Genomic DNA, 20,946 nt, shown 5'->3' with positions numbered 1-20,946 from the left:
TTGTTGTTTCAATATAAGATTCATATTTTAAAAATACTGAATCGTGCATCGCACGGGTGTAATACTAGTTACGTTATAAAGCAAGGTTCTAATTAAGATTTTAATTTATTTTACTTTGTATGGTCATTTTACATTTTTGGTCCTAAACATTATCTTTTGGATTTTTTGGTCCTACACATATGGAAATTTGATCATTTTGGTCCTCCGTCAACATTTCCGTTAAAAACTAACGGTCAACGGGTTTAATCACGATTTTGACCAAATTAAACTTTTAATTCTGCTTTTTTACTCCCTAATCAATTCCTAATTATTTTTACACTTCAATTCCATCTTCTTCCTTCCACTTGACATCATCCAAAAATCAAAAGGTGATATTACTCATTTGAACAGAACGCGAACATAAAAAAAAGGTAAAATTACAGAAAATATCGATAGGCCTAGATCTTCAACGCCAAATCGAACTACCAATTGGAAAAAAAATCCTCAAAAGATGGGTTTTTTAAAGGAAAGATCCAAATTTGGAACTAAAAAAAGTGAAATACGAGAAGGAAAACTTAGATCCAACAATTAAGTGATATCACCCATCTAGAGAAAAAAGAGGGAACGATTGAGATTGCATAGCAAAAAAATCCATGGTCATCTCCCTCATCCTCACTCTTTCTCTCTCTCTCTAATAATCTAACCCCATTCAGTCATGTTAAAGGGGTAAAGCTGAAACACACCCTCAATTACGAGCTCCTCGCCGCCCCAATTTCACTCTCTTCGCCCCGAGAGACGAGCTCCTCTACGCCCTCGTCAACATGGCCATCGCCGCCGCCTATGTCAGCACCCTCTGCTACCACGTCGTCCCCACGCACCACACCTTCGCCGACCTCAAAAACCTCTCCGCCCCCTTCCTCAACACCCTCCTCTTTGACTACGCCGTCCGCATCGGCAAATTCTGCGACGTCCACGTCTCCACGGATCGGGCCTCCATCGGTCTCATCGTCGACGGCGTCTGGGTCGCCTACACCGATCTCTTCATCGGATCTAGAATGGCGGTTCACGGAATTGACGGAATTCAAATAACTAGAGTTTGAGAGGAAGAGGAAAGAAGAAGATGAAAGATGAGAGGAAGGAAGAAGATGAAATTGAAGTGTAAAAATAGTTAGAGAATTAATTAGGGAGTAAAAAATCAGAATTAAAAGTTTAATTTGGTCAAAATCGGTCGTCGACCGTTAGTTTTTAACGGAAATGTTGACAGAGGACCAAAATGATCAAATTTCCATATGTGCGGGACCAAAAAATTCAAAAGATAATGTTTAGGACCAAAAACGTAAAATGACCATATGTTCAGGACCAATTTTGACATTTACTCTATTTTTAAAATCAAATTAAATTTGTATATTAATTTCTTGAATATTTTTTTATTACTCTTTGGTATATTAAATATATTTTTAGAATTTTTAGTATTTGAAATGTTTTATTTATTAGGAAATTATTAATTTAGAGTAGGACAAGATATGTACTTTTTTTTTGAATATTTTTTTGGTGTTTTGAGATTTTTTCTACAGTTTCATTAATACTCCTTCCGTCCCACAATTATTGTCACTCTTTTATTTTTCGATTTCTTCCCACAATAATTGTCACACTTCATTTTTATCATAATGGTAAGTAATTGTGGGACGGAGGGAGTATAAATTAATTAATCAAATTGATATATTACTTTATTAAATTAACCCACTTAACACAATTTTTCATTTCTTACTTTATCCTTTATTTAATTAACCCACTTAACACAATTTCATTTCTCCCTTCATCCCTCTACCTTTTTCATTTCTTATTTTATCCTTTATTTAATTAATACACTTAACACAATTTTTCTTAGATTGCATGCCAAAAAGAAACGCCCCCATTACTATAGAACCGAGGGAGTATACAATCATCTACTAAAATATGAAATGTTTCATTGAGAGTGGGTTGATAGAAGTACAAATATCTTTATGTTGTTGTTTATAATATTATAAAGGGTTTTTGGCTTTTTAAACCAAAACCTTTCCCCGAATTCCGGTTTTTCCCATGAACTTTGAGATTTGTTTTTAAAACCACGAACATTCATTTCGTTAGGATTTTCCCAAGCCGACCTGAATAGCACATTTCCGACCCGAATAGCATAATTCAAAATGTTAAAGTTGTGTTTTGTTTATTCAAAAGTTGTCATATGTTATGTAATACTTTGTGACTGTATGTATTATTGTGCTAAATCCAAGTAATCAATTTAGTGACAAATATGATTAAAATTGACATGTAGATAGCCCGGGTTTTGTCGTTGACCCGCCGGGGGAAAATCCTAACGAAATGAAAGTTCGTGGTTTTAAAAACAAATCTCATAGTTCATGGAAAAAACTAGGATTCAGGGAAAGGTTTTGGTTTAAAAAGCCAAAAATCCTATTATAAATACTTCTTTTAATTAGTTCTTATCTCTAAATATATTTTTATACTTATATACTCTATATTCTTTATTTTAAATTAATATATCTTTAATATTTGAAAATCTTTTGTGTCCTGTGCATAACACATGTGTTAACACTAGTTTAGAAAATAGCAAAGCTCTCCATACTGGTATAACCCCTAAGTCATAAATAAAGGTTGGAAGTTTGTTACCACACCAAATACATGCACTTTATACTATTTTCTATGCCTAATTCCACCTAATTAACAAATTTTCCAGCATGATTAATTAACATTTAGCTAACCGATAATCATTATTTTAATGTTCCTCAGTCACAGATCAATTGCTCCTAGCTATCTCCTAGATTCAGCTAGCTAGCCCCACATCAATTTAATTGTTAGTTAAACTCAAAGAAAATTCGACACAGTCTCAAATTAAAAATATATACCAGAATCCACCTTGAACTATATATAGTTATATATTAAATGAAAAAAATCACATTAAAAAAAGAAAAAGAAAAAGAAAAAGAAAAATGGCGCGAGATGAAGATTCAGTGGCTATAGCAGAAGCATGGAATCATGGCTTCGGCTTCATCAAAACCAGCGTAGTGAAGACTGCGGTGGAGCTCGAGATACCCGACATCCTACAAAACCACGGAGCTCCGATCTCCCTGCCGGATCTCTCCGCCGCCGTCGGATGCCCCGCCGACCGCCTCCACCGCGTCATGAGATTCCTGGCCCACCACGGCATCTTCAAGAGAACCAGCGAAGGCGGCCCGGTTTGCTACGCTCAAACCCCCATCTCGCGCAGCCTCACGAGGGACAAGTTGGGGCCCTTCGTGCTTCTTCAGGGTGCCGTCTGTGGGCCCAACGGGTGCATCACGGCCGAGACCCTAAGGACCGCCAAACGGCCCGGGGTGGAAATCGCCGGGTCGGATGATGGCTTGTACGAGGATCCGGTTTTCTACACGAAGGTGTTTAGGGATGCGATGGCAAGCCATGCTCGTTTGACGACGACTGCGGTCATCGAGAACTACAAAGAGGGTTTTGACGGGGTCCGGTCGTTGGTTGATGTTGGTGGTTCTCAAGGAATGGCCCTTGGGATGTTGGTGAAGGCCTTTCCACGGATTCGGGGGATCTGCCTTGATCTCCCCGAAGTCGTGGCTAGGGCTTCACCCCTTGAAGGGGTCGAGTTCGTCGGCGGGAGCATGTTCGAGAGTGTGCCCAAAGCCGATGTCGTCATGCTCATGGTAATTGAATTTCGTTTTACTATTTAAAAGTAAAGTAAGACAATTAATAAGAGGCATCATAAAATGGAGAACTGAGATACTTAATGGGGAATGGACGGAGTATTATCTTCGTTGATGATTTTAATTCACATTTTAACTCGGTGTCAGTGATAAAATGTTAAGAAAAGTTGGTGAAATTAAAAAAGTGATGAAATGTGAATCACATTTTTAGTGTGATAATTGATTTGGTCATTTTTCCAAAATGTGAAAAAATAAATAGTACCACTACTTTACATCATCCCAAATTTGTAAATTGAGACATCACTATATATGATTGAGTATCTTTGTTAAGAGAGTTTGGTGTGACAGTTTGTATTGCACAATTGGAGCGACAAGGAGTGCGTGGAGATTCTCAAGAAATGTAAGGAAGCCGTCCCGGCTGGCACCGGGAAGGTGATAATCGTAGATGCCATAGTTGATGAAGACGGCGGAGATGACGAGTTCACCGGGGCTCGTCTAGGGTTGGATGTTACGATGATGGCGGTGACGTTCGAGGGGAAGGAGAGGACATACGATGAATGGGCACATATATTAAACGAGGCTGGCTTTCGAAAACATGTTGTTAAAAATATTAAAGCTTTAGAATTCGTCATCGAGGCTTATCCCTAATCCTATCACTTGCTTAAAACTTGAACAATTAATTAAGTTGCGGAATAATTGGGTAGAATTGAATTCATTTCCTCTAATCGAAATAGTTTTTCGTTTTGTAACTATGGCATGACGTCATATTGGTTATCACCATTAACAATAATTCATGTACTTTTATTTTGAATAATAAATTGTTTTTTCGCTAATTAATTTGTATTTTCAACTTTTTACTTAGTACTACAAGAAAGAATTTTATTTTTGCATTATTAACGGAATTGAAAATCTCATTATTTTAGCGCTTGAATTATAAAACTTTCTTAAAAAAATCAATAATAAGTTTGAGGGTGATCTGTTATAATCTCTCCAATATGTTTATTTACCATGACTCTGTTACGTAAAAGTAATTTAATTTTAAAATTTTCATTTCATGCGTTTGATATCATTTTTCATATGTACTATATAAATGAGGAGTGATTGCAAAGTATATGTTGAACTAATTATACTCAATTTACAAATTTGGTCTCAATTCAAACCTCTACATATTTATACCAAATCTTTTTTTAAATTTTTTGCAATTGGGGCTTCCTCAATTTATCGAACGACTGATAGAAGCATGATAATTATGATTGGAATATAACTTTTGAATGAGTTTTTTTAGTGCCTATTTCATTAGTAATTGATACCTTTGACAATTGATAGTAGTAATGTTTATTTATGGTGTGTGAAAAATAAACTCCCAGAATTTTAGGTAATAAAATTGTGAATAGAATTTCTTTGGAAAAATAGAAAAAATTCCCATGCATCACAACCTCTAATCATTCCCATAAAAAAGAGGAACACAAAAACAATTCCACCAAAATCAGCTGGTTCGTACAAATCAGCGGTGGCTGTTAATGGTGATAGCGCGGCGGCCGGACTCACAATGGAAGACGGTAGCGCAACGGCACGCAGAGTGATGGTGGTGGCCGACGGCAGCCGCGAGTCGACCACAGCGCTGCAGTATGCCCTCTCGCACGCCCTCATGGACAACGACACCTTGATCCTCCTCCACGTCGCTCCCCCGAGAAACGCCTTCGGCGGCTTCTTCAAGAACCCGATATCGCCTGGCTCCGCCGGTTTCAGCGGCAGCCCCACCTCCTCCGGCGAGGGCAGCGTCGGCCGCAATCGCAACAGAGGCGGCGGAAACGGAAGCGGAGGAGAGGCCGATTTTCTTGATGGGATGAAGCGCGCTTGCGCGGCTGCCAAGCCCACGCTGAAGGTGGCGGTGGAGAAGGCGGAGGCGGCCGAAGGAAAGGATAAGGCCGCCGCGATTGTCTCCCACAGCGCCGCTAGCAACGTAGAACTTCTGATTATAGGCCGCAAGAGGAACGCTCTTTCCAAATCAATTTTAGCGTGAGTAATTTGTTTCAAATTAAAATATCACCAACTAATTTAAGATGGAAAATTTAGTTACACTCTGTTAATGTATCAGGTACAATTCAATGAATAAGACTGTATCGGACCGATGTAGAATTGCTAAAATGTGTTGTTTTGGTAGGGCGAGAAGAGGTTTATTGTTCAAAGGATTGATGGAGATGGAGACGGCGGAGTATGCGATTGAGAATAGCAAATGCACGTGTGTCTCGGTACAAAGGAAGACTAATGGAGGATATCTTCTCAATAGTAAAAGACATAAAAATTTCTGGCTATTGGCATAAAATACTCTTCTTCCATTTCAATTGTTTGTAATATACCTCTTCTGTAAACAGTCCATTTGATTTTGTATAATGTAATTTGTATTATATATACATACTCATGTATTTTCCGAATCCATGGTTGTTACAAAAATTATCGTCTCCATTTGTAATATTTCCAACTCTGTTTTTAATAGCACTACTTTGGATGGAGAATAATAATCTTGGGGGTTCAGGAATAATAATCGAAACCCCAGGGGAACTTTTGCAATCACCTCAACTTTAATGGGTGATATTACAATAACACAAAACTTTTAAGGTCTAAAGTGAAATAAATGAAACCTCACGACAGAGATTTATCATTTATCGCATTGCCCAGTTTCAGGTATTTAATCTCTCAAATTTCAAAGAATTATAGCGCTTTCTGCTTCAATTCGGCTCTCAGCTGAGCTCCGGGAGTTTGTGACTGGAATTTATCAAGTTCCATTTTGGATATGTGGTGAATTTTCTGTGTGATTTAGTTTGCTCGTCTTGAGTTTTGGAATTTGATAGTTGAAATATCCGAGTTATGATTTTTTTTGAAATCATTTTACTGTATTTATATTGCTCTTAATTATCTGAATGTATATCTATTTTAGTTATAGGATGCTCAGTTTGAGGCATTCTCTTGCAACTATCAGTATAGGATTGCAGTCAGTGGAATTTGGGGAGAATCGTCATCGATGTCTGGTGGTAAGTTTTCGTTTCTAATTTTGTTTTCAACCTTTGTATTAGTGGTGGTGTTATCATTGCTATACGTGTGACTAGCTTGAGTTTTTTGAATGCAAACAATATACCATTTGTATGCCATATTTTCCCCTCTATTATTTATCCTTTCTCTGTTTATAAGATATGGCACATTGCATAAGTCTTAACAATTTCATGTCTAATATAGAGTCTTCCAATGTCAAATGAATGTAAGAGGCTGTAGTTGATCTAATACGGAATTTCGATCAACAATGCAATGTGGGGCTGAATGACGGTATGGATTATTTGGTCATGTGGTCGTTCGAATGATCTTCTCTGCTAGATAGTTAAAATGATTACATATGTTGGTGGGAATATACTATGCATAATGCATATGAAGCTTGGCATGTCTTGAAACTTCTCACAGAAGAATTTATTAGTACTGTATTTACATTTCTGAGGTTGAAAATCTCCATCACTTAAGTGGGGGTTGAAGGGAATAATATCCGGAGTAGATGGAGCCGCAGAATAATTATTGGTTTGATGCTTGCTCTAAATCATCTTTATAATGATTAGTGATAATATTTTTCAGGAATGTGCTGCTAAAGGTCCTCGACCAAGGTACCCTCGCGTGTGGAAAACCAAAAAAAAGATAGGGACCATTTCAAAGTCCCTAAAGCTTGTTGAATGTGTAGGCTTTTGACCCACATGGATCTCTAGTTCTGGGGTAAATTAGAGTTTGATTTGTTTCTGTTATCCACTTCAGATAAAGGGATTATCAAATGTCAAAGAGGAAGTATATGGGGCTCTTGATTCCTTCATTGCTTGGGAACTCGAATTTCCGTTGATTACGGTGAAGAAAGCTTTAAAAAGTCTTGAGAATGAGAAGGAGTGGAAGAGGATAATTCAGGTACTTGATCCTCTTTGAACTGTATTCCCCTGTTTCTTGCTTCAAATTTTTCACTTGATTACCCTCACACTCCCAGGTGACAAAATGGATGCTAAGCAAAGGGCAAGGAAGAACCATGGGAAGTTATTACACTTTGCTGAATGCTTTAGCAGAGGATGAAAGGCTGGAGGAGGCCGAAGAGCTATGGCAGACACTGTTTACTCGGAACATAGAAAGTATGCCGCGCATGTTCTTTGAGAGGATGATCTCTATCTACTATCAGAAAGAAATGCATGAGAAAATGTTCGAGGTGCATCCCTGTTTCACTTCTCAATCTCACAAGCACCGAGGCTTCTTGCCTTCTGGCTATAACATGTTTATTATTATGATACTTGATTCCCACCCCTTCTGCCATTGCCTTCTTCTATACATGTTGAAATTAGACAGAGATGCAAATATGCTCCAGTAGGGTTGGTGAAGAAATTAGTCAATTTTAGGTTCTTACATAAGCTAGTATTAGTGGTCACTACCCTGACGCTATATCGTCTGCTATTCTGTTCGTAGCTGGTTAAATGCGAAATTCAGGAAGGTTGGATGGAAACTTGGATGACCCACGATTTATGATGGCTAACTCGGCTTCTTCCTTGATTTTCGTTGCAGATATTTGCAGACATGGAGGAGCTAGGTATCAGGCCGAATGTGCCAATTGTGACGATGGTGGGGGAGGTTTTCAAGAAACTCGACATGCTGGACAAATACGAGAAGCTGAACAGGAAGTATCCTCCACCAAAGTGGGAATACCGATATATCAAAGGTAAGCGTGTCAAGATAAGAAGCCAATATGCCGATCAAATCGAAGGCGACAGTGAGGTAAATACCTCTAAAGTTGAAGCTAGTAGTGATGCAGTTGAACTGCATGAAAATGCAGAGGTAAATAACTTGTATCTGCCTGAAACAAAGGTTACAGAGTGATAATTGTATTTTTATTAACATCAGTTTTGATATTCTAATTATGTGTGAAGCAATGATTGATTACGTCCACCAAAATCTAACATCTATCAGTGTATCACCTTTTGAATTATAGATGCAATTGTTACAAATGGAATCGATCCAATGGTTTGAATATTGATGCCAAAATGTGCAATAACTATATTAAACAGAATACTGCAATTCATACAAGTGTAATACAAATATGTTGGTTCTGATTCCACTTGTCTCAAGACTAGTACCAACTCATATAGTAATAATTATAAAAAAGTGTGATACCTTATAATGGTTGTGCATTAATTTATTTTCTGATGCTAAACTGATTAGACATAATCAACCAGCTAACGCATTTTCGCGAAAAGACGTGAAATTTCAAAAAATTAAGAAAAAACTTTAACCACGTACAAAAACAAAAGTAAACCCTATAATACTGATCTGAAATATGTGTATGATCAAAAGAAAAAGATGTTTAAAATAATATAAAAATATTAGCGTGGTCGGCAGGATTCGAACCTACGCGGGCAGAGCCCACATGATTTCTAGTCATGCCCGATAACCACTCCGGCACGACCACTTGTGTTGAAGCAGTTCTTGCTCTTTTAAATTGACTTCTCAGATGAAATACTTATGTGTTGTTAGTTAACTTAATTTCGGTGTGTATTTTTAAGAAAGGCTCAAATTATTAGGAATTGAATACCCGACCAATGCAAAAATGATCGAAGCAAGGAATGGATCAATTGAGTTTTCACTAAAAACGGAGACAATCCAAACATCAAACATATATGACAATGTTAGACTTGTCTATATCCTTTAGCAAATGTATCGATCTCGCAACACACAACATATCCATATAAAACTCACACCGCAAATAACACCATCTTCACAAACTAGAAAACCCAAATAGAATCTGATAATCACGATAAGAAGAAATAAATTCTTACAAAGGTAAACAATAACTATATAGTAAAAGATAGGATAGAAAATATTCGAAGTGTCATGTGATTGGGAGTTCGTGAGAGCACTATTAATCATGCAGCTAAATTCAATTGTTACAAGTGTACTTATTATTTAATAAATAGCCCACCAACGTATCATAATCATCTCGTAGAGGTATTTGTTGATATCTTCAATGATTTTGAGAATTAATTCAACCTTGAAAATGTAAGTAAACGTCTTTTTTTTTTCTATAAGATTTGAGAATTGTACGAAAAAGAAAAGAAACGTTAGTAAGTTAAAAAGTAAAACAAATTTTTCCAGGAGTATTTGATTTTATAATTTTGGATGAACCAAGTCATATCCATCACCAATTAGTTTCTGATATTATAATACTATTAGGCGAAGAAAAATTGGAAATTGGAAACTTTGACTGGGCTCTTGTAATTTATTAAAACAACCAAGGCGGTGGACGGTGGTCATGATCGGGTGCTATTAAAATTATAGCGTGACAATTAAAAAAATAAATAAATTATTTCTTACTAGGTCCTATTTTTTTTAAAACCGAATATGAAGTAAATCATTATTGAAAAAAGGGAGATTATTTATAGACAAATAGTACCTTATATTATTAATTGATTTTATAAGGATATAGTTGCATGTAATTTTGAATGTGATCATACATAAAGTTGGTGGATAAGGCTGAATATGTATAATATCCGATAAAGATGGGTTCCATTGACGAAATTATCGGTGACTTTATTAACATTATAATACTATATGATAAAATAAAGCTCACATTATTGACAAGTGTTAAGTACCATTTTTCATTCTATGGCAATACATTACTTTTCGTAGTTCTTTTTTTAACTTGCGAAAAGAGATACGATGAAGTTTCTAAACTTTCCTGATTAAAAAAAAAACACACTCGTTGTTTGTATATTTTCGAAATGACAATTTCAAAAAAAATCTATGGAGATTATAAATTGATCAATTCGTTACTATTTGTAAAGTCGTTCTAACGAGTACTCCATCCGTCTCTGATTAAGAGTCATACTTTGACCGCACACAAATTTTAAAAATATGAGTAAAAATGAATTGAATAATAGAATATGAGACCTATTTACTATTTAAGGTAAAAATAAAGTGTAACTTTTAATTGAGGACGGACTAAAATGAAAAAGTGTGATTCTTAATCGGGGACGGAGAGAATATTTGTCAACGTCATTGAGAGATTATGGACTAGGTAAATATCACATTCAATCTCCTACAGAATAATAGAAAGATTTAGATAAGTGATGTTGAGAAATCTTTCTACCGACTATCCGGCCACATGTGTTAGTAGTAATTTTTATTTGGCAAATGTTAAGAGATTAGGTAACAAGCAGTATAATTATATTGCGGATGAAAATGACTCGCAAATCGTTCAGATTTCAGAATGTTGCGAAATAACTTGAACATAATCTTTAGTGGAATTGGATTTTTTTAATGAATTAATTAGAAAACAATTTAACGAATTGTATAATTCTCTTGAGACTTGAGACCTATATTATTTATTGCAATATTATCAAACAGACTTGATTTAATTTATTTCTTCTGTTCTTAGTTTTATGTAGATTAATGTGAGTATATTATTAACGACCTATTTACACATATACTATAGTAAATTAAGGACTTTATAACCACGATCGTTGTCGTTTAGGTAATGATGAGTCATCAATCACAATAATATTTCATTTATTATCATCACAATGGGGTCCACGGCGGCTTAACGATAGTAGATTATGCATGTTTATGTGTACATTTAAAATAAAAGAAATCCTTAAAAATAGTAGTAGTACCACATTGATGGTTTTTTTACTGCTAAACTTAGCAAATACAATATGCATAAAATCAATAATTATACTTATATTTTTCAGTGAATCACTTAACCATCTCAGTTCACACGTAATTTTTGCGTTTTAGGCAGTAGTAGTAAGTTTTTCATCTCTACTATGCGGGTCAGTTTTCACAATCAAATTTTTATTTTTATTTATTTATTTTTATCTTTTTCCTACTTTAGAAATTTTACATTAAAATTTGTGTATCCATTACTAAAATTATCTTTTATGAACGGAAATAGTAATATATTTGGTGGGATGTGATCAAATGAAAATTCTAAATATTGTACAAACTCAAAATTGTGTTGACATTAAAATCTTGAAATCTTAGACTGTGTTGATATTGTATTGAAACTGTATTGAAGCTGTGGTGAGTAGTATTGAATTTGTACAATATATAAGTTTGCATTTTATTACTGCCCTGCCCTATATTTGGTCAAGTAACTTTCCAATCGATTTTTACTTATATGTAGCATCTTTTCAATCTATTCTTAGTCAAAGTGATGAGTATATTCTTTTTAATCGATTCTTACTCAAAATGATATATTCTCCTTATTTATAATATCTTATTTTGAGTGACACATTTTTTAAAATGAAATACTAATCTTTCTATTCTACTCCTTATTTTATTTTATTCTTAATGAATTGTGTTAGTTTAAATTGACGAAGAATTCGTTCAAACATAGCGTGCAGAAACTTGCAAACAATAGACTACCGAGTAATATTAATCCGGTCTCCGCTTGCCACGAAAAAAAGTTAAAGCAAATAGTTAAATAAATCAATTAAATTTCAGATTGTTGAAATTTGTGGCAAGTCGCCAAAATTGACCCAAAAAATGCCTATAAATACCGCACCACACCCTCTCTATTTTCCACACCAATATTCTTTCAATCAAATTACACATCCAATTCCATAATTTTCATTTTTCCAAATACTATAATCAAGCAAGAATGGGTGTGAAGAGCTTCTTCCAGGAAGTGAAAACCAAGATCACCTCATCAAGGCTGTTCAAGGCTTTGGTGACAGAATCTCCGGATGTGCTCCCCAAGGTCACGCCATCCATCAAGAGCATCGAACTCCTCGAAGGCACCGGCTACAACCCCGGCTGCGTCTTCCAAACCAACTTCCCCGAGGGTAAGCTCACATCCATCTTCTCTTAAAACTTCCACTACGATTTAATAAAATTTATACTCCAAATGTCTAGTTCAAACTGAACTAATAGTTAAAAACTACACTTAATCATTGGTCTGAATTTTAACTGGCCGATTCTGATTTCGATTTTCTTGAACCATAACTAGTCATAAATCACTATTGCCATCAACTTTCTTTTTTCACAAATAAAACAATTTTTTTCTGCGTTCGCCCATGTAATTTGTAAACAGGTGCCCACTTCAAGTACATGAAGTGCAAAGTGGACGAGATCGACCACGAGAAGCACACGATCAAGTACACTGTGTTCGAAGGGGACATGTTGGGAGACAAACTAGAGAAGATCTGCTATGACATGAAGTTCGAGGACACGGAAGATGGAGGGTGCGTGGTGAAGGTGACGAGCGAGTACCACACCAAGGGCGACCATGAGATCAGCGATGACGACCTCAAGGGCGCCAAAGAGCAGTCCCTCGGCATCTACAAGTCTTGCGAGGACTACCTCAATGCCAACCCTCACATCTGCGCCTAAATCAATCCATCCATCATCAATCGTTCCCCTTTTGTTGTGTGAAAAATAAAGAAACAATTCTATAGTTGTTTCCATCAATGGTTGTTGGTGTGTTTGCTTTTCTCTTCATGGCACAGAATGTACTTGAATTTTAAGAGCTTGGTTTGCTGTAATTTGGTCAAACTTCATTCCAATATTTTCTATATAGTAACTTATTAAGAAAGAAAATTATGCCCAAAATACAAGTAGTGAAGCCTAACTCTCCATTTGATTATTCACTAAAGTGATGAAACAAATGAAAGTTGAGACTAAGCAAGCAAAATAATTGGCATTGAATCAGAGTAACCTAGAAAAATTCTTTGCACAGAAAAGCTAATCACAAGTTATGTATGAGGTCTAGATCGAAGATTTCGTGGGAAGAAGAAGATGTTCGATCGATCCATCTCAGCAGTCTCGGAAATTTGTGAGCTTGTAGTAGAGGTTGTTGCCAGAAAGCAGAACCTGGTAGCCATCACCACAGGGGCACTTGAAATGTAGGACTAGGCATTCTCCACTCTTCTCCACAAACACGGCTTCTTGTGATGGATTTTGCGTTTCTTCTTCACATTCCTCCTGTAACGTTACAACACGAAACCGACAACAACAAGAATGATAAGTGATCTCATACAAAGATGTTCAAATCTAACACTTACAATTACAACTTTCAACAGAGTAACAAAACAACACTAATTAGTACTACTACTCTCTCTATCAGATTTTACCCAAGCATTTTCCTTTTTGAAATGTCTCACTCACGGAAACACTAGTACTTTACTCTATTTAGTGTCTAATTGACTAAGAAAATAAAATCTCACGTCGAATAGGAAATGTATTAACTAGAGTGGTAGTATTTAAAAAGGGGGAAAAAACCTCGTCGTCGTCTTCGGTGGCGACTTGATTCCACCACTCTCTCATCTCTCTCAGACGCTCCTTCATCCTCCTCAACCTCTGCAGTAACAGAATCGCATTTCACAACTTTCAAAAAAAAGGGAAAAAATCAGCACATATAAAAGGAAAAACCGAACCTTTGCAGTGGGATTCTCGCTGGAGACAGGAGACCTAAAAAGATCCCTCTTGGCAGGTAGGCGCGGCGGAGTTCCGGCGATCGGAGCGGAAATTGGCGCAATTTCTTGAAGCGGGTGTGATTCTTGATCGACATTTACAGTCGACATCGGGTGGTTCTTGATTGGAGGAATTTCCAAGAATTGTGGAGGCGCCGCCGTGGAATTGGTGATGGTGGGCGGAGAATAGATGGTTGGCGACGGCGGTGCGGCGGTGGAGGGGTTGAGAGTTGGCCTTTTGGGAAGGGGTTCTAGAAGAGATGAACGGTACAGAGCAGAGTGTCTCTTGGCGGAGGGAAGTGGGTCGGAGGCGGTGGAGAGGTGTTGCATCGAGTTGCAGATGATGTCTTCCTGATGGATTTTTTGGAGGTAGTTGCTTTCTTCATCATCCATTTCTGCGATTTCGCTACTGTTTTTGCACAACTAACTCAATTTTTCAAGAATTGGGAGAGGAGGGAAACAAAAGCTGGTTACACTTCAGGGGCTTTTCGGTCATTTCTCAATTTTTTTCTTTAATTTTGTATTTGCAGCGCTATCTATTTTCTTTAAAAGACTAAAATCAAATCGCTACCTATTCATTCATTGATGTTTGAAGAGAATAACATGACCTCTTCTTCTTCACCGCCATTTCTGATCTCATCATCTTTGACAACATAAAATTCTAAGGGTCAATATTGATGGATACACTTAATTGTTTTGCTTACATAGGGTTAGCAAATTCTTTTTCAAATGAATTAAATACGTGATGAATTCTTTAATTATTTAACTTTTATTTGACCATAGTATACTTGTTTAAGTTCGTCACGCCCGTAAATGGTATAGGTTACTAAATATAAAGTGAAATTTCATATGTTTCTCACTCATATGGATAATAAAAATAAATAACTAATGTGTATTATTTGTATATTAATGTTTTTCAGGAGCATGATGAGTGTTAAATTTTTATACTGTAAGAATTGTTGGGCCAACTAAATGATGGGCCAAGTCGTTTAATGAGCCCACTGCCATAGACCTGATTAAAATCCGTCTGATGTACTCCTACTATAGGGGTCCTATTCTAATGCTTATAGCACTCTAATTCAAAATCAAGACCAAATCTTCATCCTTAGATTTTAAAATGAGTGGATGAGATTAAATCTTAGGCCATCCGCAACGCTGTCTCTTATCCGTCTCTTAACCGTCTCATCTCTTCACTATTCATGGGCCCCACTTTACTTTTCAGCTCATCTCTTAACTAAGAGACAACACCTGCATTCCTCTATCTCTTAACCATCTCTTAACCATCTCTTCACTCTTCATTCAATTTCATTATTTATTTTTAATTCCAACAAATTCAATTAATAAAAAACACACTTCATTATAAATAAAATAAAATTACAATTTAAATACCTAAAAAAATAAAAAAGACATAATTAAAAAACTAGAAATTACAAATTGCACACTTAAACTCAAATAAAAAAAAATGGAGGCAAAGAAGCATAAGAAGGAGTTCTCTAGTGACGATCATCTAACGGTTGCCAAATTTTGCCCAAATGTGCTCCATTAGATCCTCCTGGGGTTGGGCGTGGGCGGTAGAATCACGTGTCCTTGCCCGAATAGACAACTGCTCTTGCAAAGACGGATGCACTCCCGTTCGAGGCGGACTACTTGCGGTCGAGCTTCTCGGGGTTTCAGGGTCGAACCAATTTCCCGCCTCAGGTCCTTCGTCGGCGACAATCATGTTGTGCAAGATTATGCACGTATTCATGATGTCGACCATATTCTTCATAAACCATTGTCGAGCCGGGGCTTTGATAATGTTCCATCGAGCTTGGAGAACCCGAACGCTCTCTCCACATCCTTGCGAGCAGACTCTTGCTTCTGCGCAAAAAGAGACTGCTTTTCGTCCGCAGGCCTGTTGAACGTCTTCACGAAGGTTGGCCACTTCGGATAGATGCGGTCGGCAAGATAGTACCCCATTTTATACTGGCGAGTGTTAGGGATGAAGTTGATGGCCGGCGCTTTACCATTCAGAACTTCAGCGAAGAAGTCGGAGTTGTTGAGCACGTTGACGTCGTTGTTCGAGCCGGGGACCCCGAAATACGCATGTCAAATCCATAGCCGGTAGTCCGCGACGGCCTCGAGTATAACGGTGGGGTGGGTGCCTTTGTGGCCGCTCGTGTATGACCCCCTCAACGCCACAGGGCAATTCTTCCATTGCCAATGCATGCAATCGACACTCCCGAGCATCCTGGCGAATCCGTGCACTTGTTCGTGAAGACGGAGCAGAAACTGACAATCTACAGTGGTTGGCTTCTTTAGAAATTTGGCGGTGAAGGCTGCCGGATGCCTTTGCAGAAGTTCAACAAACAAAGTCGCCCAGTGGATTCTCCGACGTGCAGGTATTCGTCGAACGCATCCGCCGTTTGTCCAGTAGCAAGCTGACGGATCGCCGCAGTACATTTCTGGAGCGTCGTGTGGCTAAGACGGCCAACAATGTCGAACCCTTCTCTGAAGAACTCTTCCCGTGCTGCCAATGTACTCGCGATATGCAAAAATAGCGGGCGTGACATACGGAAACGGCGACGGAAGTAGATATCTCCCCACACCGGGTTCGGACTGAAGTAATCACGTTCCAACCTTGCGGCGGCTTCCTCCTCCCTACATCGATCTTCTTCTAGCGATTCTTCCATTATTCGACGCATTTGCTCAAATGGATCCATAATTGATTAAATTTGGGAGAAGAAAAAAAATAAAGGAATGATTTTATAGAAGTGATTGGAGAGGAAAGAAAGAGAGATGAGAGAATAGATGTGTGTTTGTGTGTAAAATGGAGAATGGAGAAGAGTATATATAGAATATAAAAAAAAAAATTTAAAAATATGACCGTTGATGTATGTCGTCTATAAAGTCATATTACCGTTTTTTTTAAATTTTTTTTTCCGAAAAATCTGATTTAAAAAAAAAATTGAATTATGACGTCATAAATCCGACGCCCACTCGTGGGTCGGCGAGTGGGCGTCACGCCAGCCGCCCGCGCGCGCCACGTGGCGCCGGGCGCGTGTCTCGCCAGCTCGAGGCTGGCCTCGCTGGGACGCGTCGGGCGTCGAGACATCTCGTCTCGTCAACGCTATCTCGATGCCGTCTCGTCTCGTCGAGACGAGACCGAGAAGCGTTGCGGATGCTCTTACGAATCTCAATAAATAGTAGACAAAATATCAACAAAAGGGTAATATCGTCATTATGTTATCATATGATAATTTTCGTGAATGTTTTTTTATATCAACATAGTGTATTACAAATATCAACAATATGACATAAAAATATCAACACTAGTATAAGAAAATATCAACACATATTTATTGAGATTTTTACATGGTTTTATTGAGATTTTTTGATGTATTTGTTGATAAAAATCTGGTTATCAACATTTACAAAAACTAAAATAAAAAATATCAAATTTCATTATCCGAATATCGTCGGAACATATGCAATTCAAATCTCGTTGGAATCCTTATAAAATTATCTTTAATTTGATATATGTTTTGCGAAAAAATAATTTAAATCGAGAGAGTTACGTTAATTTAAAGTTTTAAGATGATTTTAATGAGAGAGAATTGACATTAATACCCTCTAATTTTATTTATTAATTTTCTTAATTAGAAATATAATCCATGTGTCATTATTTCAACTACTAGATCTTCTAATCTAAAGGCTAGGATTTAATCTTAGTTTGGGATTGCTAATTAGTTAGCAATTGATCACTGCTCCCCCTACTGTAGATTATAATAACAACATTAATCATCTATAACAGCGCATGCCAGATACTCAGTTTGCATCAATTATTTTGGTTAGTTAAGAGATTCATCAGAGCAACCCTATCCGTGCTCTTAGCTAAGAGCACGGATGTGGGCTCGGACCTACTTTTACTCCTTGTTCTTAGCTAAGAACACAACATCTACATCCGTGCTCTTAGCTAAGGACAAACTCAAGGGTCCCACCATTCTATTATTCAATTTAAATACTCCAATTATTAAAAACATTTCTACATTATAAAAATACATTAAAAAATAAAAATTACATTAAAATCCTAAAAAATAAAAATTACATAATTAAAATACTAAAAAATAAAAATACATAACTAAAATCCTAGAAAATAAAAATTACACATGTGGAAGACTAGTCCTCTAACCCCAATTGCCTCTTGAGACCCCAGATCATTTGCTCATGTGTTGCAAGTTAATTCGGAGTCATCTTAGACGTATCGTTCAAATGGAGTTGACCCAAGAGGGTCCACAACGTGTTGTTCGGGGGTGGAGGAGGCACAAAGGAAGCGGGGGCGGGGGCGGATGGAGTCGAGGCGCGGCGGCGGGTGGTCGTCGCCTTCTTCTTTCCTTGCGGCCGGCGGGAACTGCTCGGGCCAGCGTCAGGGCTACCCAAGTTAGCTCCGGCAAGCTGGGTAGCCACATCATTGGAGGCACCGTGGGATAGGGCTACCGACCTCGACCGTTTGCTAGAGGAGCTGGAGGAGGATGCTACTATGCCGCCCCTATACTTTGGATGTTGGTGCCCCTCCTGCCAACAATCGAGGTACTTGAACGGTTTGAACTCCATGCGTTGGTAGGTCGCCAAAGCGGCAGTATGATGTCGAGCTCGCTCGTGCCGCTCCCCGCCGACCGCTCTTCCTAGAGGTAAATTCCCTGGAACTTACTGATTGTCTCGTTGCATCTGAAGATGCAATTGCGCACCATACTATCATTGCGATAGATGGTTCCCTCCGGCCGAGTTTCATTGTAAAGATGAGTGATGCGCCACCAATACGTTTCTCGGGTCTGGTTCGTGCCAACTTCTGGATCTTCACAGACTGCCAAGTAGGCTTTGAACATCGCCATCATCTCACCTGGAGTGTACGGGGTGCGGGTGCCACGAACAGGAGGAGTAGGAGTAGGAACAGAAGTAGGAGTAAGAGTAGAGCTGCTGCTCCCTCCCGATCCGGGTTCTGGTGCCCACCCGAACCCGAAGGCGTTTAGGTCGTGCACCGGGTAAGGACGGTAGCCACCCGGAGCTTGCGAACCTTGAGTTTGAGGAGGGGCCGTAAATTGCATTTCCGGACTAAATCCGGCCTCGGAGTCGAACCAATCGTGGTTCCAACCGCGATTGCCGGAGGGGTGATCGCCGGAGCCGGACATTGTGTAGTGCGGTGAGAATTTAGATGAGAGAGTATGAGGTAAAAAGATGAGAGAATGTAGATGATGATAGAATATATGAGAATGTGATTTTTTTTTGTGTTGAAGTGGGGGTATTTATAGATGAAAATGTGAATTTTGGGGGAAAAAAATTGAAAAATAAATTAAAAGTGGGAAGAAAATAGATAAATTTTTTTTGGGAAGTGGAAAAATATTTTTTTTATTTAAAAACATTTTTTTCAATTAATTTCGCATTTAAAAAAAAATTAAATAAGCCAACGGCGATGCCGTTGGCGAGTGAGGCGTCGCCACGTGTGTGACATACTTGGATTTTACATGGTTTTAGAGGGTGATTATGTATGAATTTGATCATATTTTGTCTATTATTGGACTTGTTTATATCTACTTCTCTATTATGTTGGTATGTTGACCATTTTGTTAAGAATGTGTGGAAAAAGGTACAAAATATGTGGATGTGCAGCAGCCTTGGTTTGAGACAATATTTACTGGATATTTTGAAGTCTAATCAGCCCCTAATGCATATCAATCTCTTCGTCTTCGAAATAGCTTCGCGTGGGTATCTCGCACGCCTCAATCGGAGTTCGGTAGAAGAAGTTATGGCCGTTATACGAACACTGCGCTGTCCAGAAAATCTCACCCGGCCGGGTGAATTATTACCCTATAATTCCACCCGGCCGGGTGGCGCAATTATGCCTGCGAGATTCCAGAGAGTACCAAAGAAGTACCACCCGGCCGGGTGAATTTCCAGTGGATTAATTCCACCCGGCCGGGTCCGTCAATCTGACGTTTTTCAAAGCAGAAACGCTATTTTTGAAGAGGGGAATAAGAAGGAAGAATTAGGTCAATTCTAGGCATTCTGGAGAAGCGACAAAACACATCTCTCTCTTTGTGAAGAACTCTTGGAAGAAGATTGAAGATTCAAGCTTCAATTCCTCCGCCAATTGCGATTCGCATCATGATTTCCATTGTTTTTCCTTGTTTTTATTTGTTTTCTACCATGAACATGAGTAGCTAAACATCTTTTATGTAGAATTCTTGGTGAAGATGCATTGATTTATAGCTTTAATCCAATTGACTTCGTTTTTATCTTGCTCTTGCAATTGTTTGAATTATTCTTGTGCTTTTTCCTAACAATTGCTTGATCACCAATTGGGAGTGTAGGGTTTCTTAGACTAATCGGGAGATGAAATATTTAACCTTGAAAGAAGAATTATTCACACCTTAATTCAATAAAACTCGGGAGAGTTGAGGTTTTGAGTGGGATCTTTAATCTAATCGAACTATTAGGAGTTAGGTCTAAGAATTAGAAGGGGACTTCAATTATTACACCTAATCTACGGATTTCTCACCTCGGGAGGGGGTTTAATCTATATTTGTGATTGATTCAACAATTCTGGAGACTTTAAATGGTAAATCGATTTCAATTGGGTTAGGCTATGAGTTGTGCATCGGATCCTTGAATTCTGCATATTTCTTCATCTTTGTCTGCAACTTGTTTCTTTGTTCTCTTGTTTAAGTGTTTTATTTTAATCTCTGTTTTTATATGCTTTTAGTAGTTGTTAGTTTAAAACCAAAATTCTCGATCGTCTGGATAGTAGTTGAAAT

The 20,946-nt window shown here is 37.9% G+C and overlaps 5 protein-coding genes and 1 non-coding gene across 9 annotated transcripts; 4 read left to right on the top strand and 2 right to left on the bottom strand.

Annotated features, from left to right (window-relative positions):
- The first annotated feature begins 2,924 nt into the window (after positions 1-2,924).
- LOC125193549 (flavonoid 7-O-methyltransferase 1A-like) lies at positions 2,925-4,513 on the top strand. Its single transcript, XM_048091369.2, has 2 exons — positions 2,925-3,680; positions 4,029-4,513. Exons 1-2 carry the CDS (start codon positions 2,964-2,966, stop codon positions 4,326-4,328), a joined length of 1,017 nt encoding a protein of 338 aa, XP_047947326.1. The 5' UTR covers positions 2,925-2,963; the 3' UTR covers positions 4,329-4,513.
- Positions 4,514-5,145: 632 nt separating this feature from the next.
- LOC125192006 (uncharacterized) lies at positions 5,146-6,134 on the top strand. Of its 2 annotated transcripts, none has more exons than XM_048089456.2 (2): positions 5,146-5,699; positions 5,845-6,134. In XM_048089456.2, exons 1-2 carry the CDS (start codon positions 5,230-5,232, stop codon positions 6,002-6,004), a joined length of 630 nt encoding a protein of 209 aa, XP_047945413.1. In that variant the 5' UTR covers positions 5,146-5,229; the 3' UTR covers positions 6,005-6,134. The 2 variants fall into 2 exon arrangements, with proteins under 2 accessions (XP_047945413.1, XP_047945412.1); XM_048089455.2 differs by having other exon boundaries at positions 5,147-5,699; positions 5,779-6,134.
- Positions 6,135-6,360: 226 nt separating this feature from the next.
- On the top strand, positions 6,361-8,606 carry LOC125193386 (pentatricopeptide repeat-containing protein At4g21190-like). Of its 3 annotated transcripts, none has more exons than XM_048091165.2 (6): positions 6,361-6,479; positions 6,619-6,712; positions 7,299-7,397; positions 7,473-7,616; positions 7,693-7,905; positions 8,256-8,606. In XM_048091165.2, exons 1-6 carry the CDS (start codon positions 6,475-6,477, stop codon positions 8,565-8,567), a joined length of 867 nt encoding a protein of 288 aa, XP_047947122.1. In that variant the 5' UTR covers positions 6,361-6,474; the 3' UTR covers positions 8,568-8,606. The 3 variants fall into 3 exon arrangements, with proteins under 3 accessions (XP_047947122.1, XP_047947123.1, XP_088926136.1); XM_048091166.2 differs by having other exon boundaries at positions 6,388-6,479; positions 6,625-6,712; XM_089070010.1 differs by lacking the exon at positions 6,361-6,479 and having other exon boundaries at positions 6,600-6,712.
- Positions 8,607-9,074: 468 nt separating this feature from the next.
- TRNAS-AGA (transfer RNA serine (anticodon AGA)) lies at positions 9,075-9,156 on the bottom strand. The gene has a single exon. It is a non-coding gene; the product is annotated as a tRNA-Ser (tRNA).
- A 3,102-nt stretch (positions 9,157-12,258) lies between these two features.
- Positions 12,259-13,228, top strand: LOC125196224 (pathogenesis-related protein STH-21-like). Its single transcript, XM_048094648.2, has 2 exons — positions 12,259-12,529; positions 12,778-13,228. Exons 1-2 carry the CDS (start codon positions 12,346-12,348, stop codon positions 13,074-13,076), a joined length of 483 nt encoding a protein of 160 aa, XP_047950605.1. The 5' UTR covers positions 12,259-12,345; the 3' UTR covers positions 13,077-13,228.
- Positions 13,219-14,647, bottom strand: LOC125196223 (uncharacterized). The gene is made up of 3 exons (XM_048094647.2): positions 14,120-14,647; positions 13,965-14,042; positions 13,219-13,667 (listed from the first exon to the last, which is right to left on the bottom strand). Exons 1-3 carry the CDS (start codon positions 14,546-14,548, stop codon positions 13,500-13,502), a joined length of 675 nt encoding a protein of 224 aa, XP_047950604.1. The 5' UTR covers positions 14,549-14,647; the 3' UTR covers positions 13,219-13,499.
- Between the last annotated feature and the right edge of the window lie 6,299 nt (positions 14,648-20,946).

Source organism: Salvia hispanica, chromosome 4, assembly GCF_029641045.1.
Source record: "Salvia hispanica isolate PSC_SH4W2 chromosome 4, Shi_PSC_v1, whole genome shotgun sequence".
NCBI lineage: Eukaryota > Viridiplantae > Streptophyta > Magnoliopsida > Lamiales > Lamiaceae > Salvia > Salvia hispanica.
This window is presented reverse-complemented; position numbering and strand designations above follow the sequence as displayed.

Excerpts from the sequence above, each read along its gene's own strand:
- LOC125193549 (XM_048091369.2), top strand. The coding sequence starts at position 2,964 with ATGGCGCGAGATGAAGATTCAGTGGCTATAGCAGAAGCATGGAATCAT. Across the intron at positions 3,681-4,028 it reads CCGATGTCGTCATGCTCATG|TTTGTATTGCACAATTGGAG; the intron begins GTAATTGAATTT and ends TTGGTGTGACAG.
- LOC125192006 (XM_048089455.2), top strand. The coding sequence starts at position 5,230 with ATGGAAGACGGTAGCGCAACGGCACGCAGAGTGATGGTGGTGGCCGAC. Across the intron at positions 5,700-5,778 it reads CTTTCCAAATCAATTTTAGC|GTACAATTCAATGAATAAGA; the intron begins GTGAGTAATTTG and ends TTAATGTATCAG.
- LOC125193386 (XM_089070010.1), top strand. The coding sequence starts at position 6,602 with ATGTATATCTATTTTAGTTATAGGATGCTCAGTTTGAGGCATTCTCTT. Across the intron at positions 7,617-7,692 it reads AGTGGAAGAGGATAATTCAG|GTGACAAAATGGATGCTAAG; the intron begins GTACTTGATCCT and ends TCACACTCCCAG. Across the intron at positions 7,906-8,255 it reads TGCATGAGAAAATGTTCGAG|ATATTTGCAGACATGGAGGA; the intron begins GTGCATCCCTGT and ends TTTTCGTTGCAG.
- LOC125196224 (XM_048094648.2), top strand. The coding sequence starts at position 12,346 with ATGGGTGTGAAGAGCTTCTTCCAGGAAGTGAAAACCAAGATCACCTCA. Across the intron at positions 12,530-12,777 it reads CCAAACCAACTTCCCCGAGG|GTGCCCACTTCAAGTACATG; the intron begins GTAAGCTCACAT and ends ATTTGTAAACAG.
- LOC125196223 (XM_048094647.2), bottom strand. The coding sequence starts at position 14,548 with ATGGATGATGAAGAAAGCAACTACCTCCAAAAAATCCATCAGGAAGAC. Across the intron at positions 14,043-14,119 it reads GCGAGAATCCCACTGCAAAG|AGGTTGAGGAGGATGAAGGA; the intron begins GTTCGGTTTTTC and ends CTGTTACTGCAG. Across the intron at positions 13,668-13,964 it reads CCACCGAAGACGACGACGAG|GAGGAATGTGAAGAAGAAAC; the intron begins GTTTTTTCCCCC and ends GTAACGTTACAG.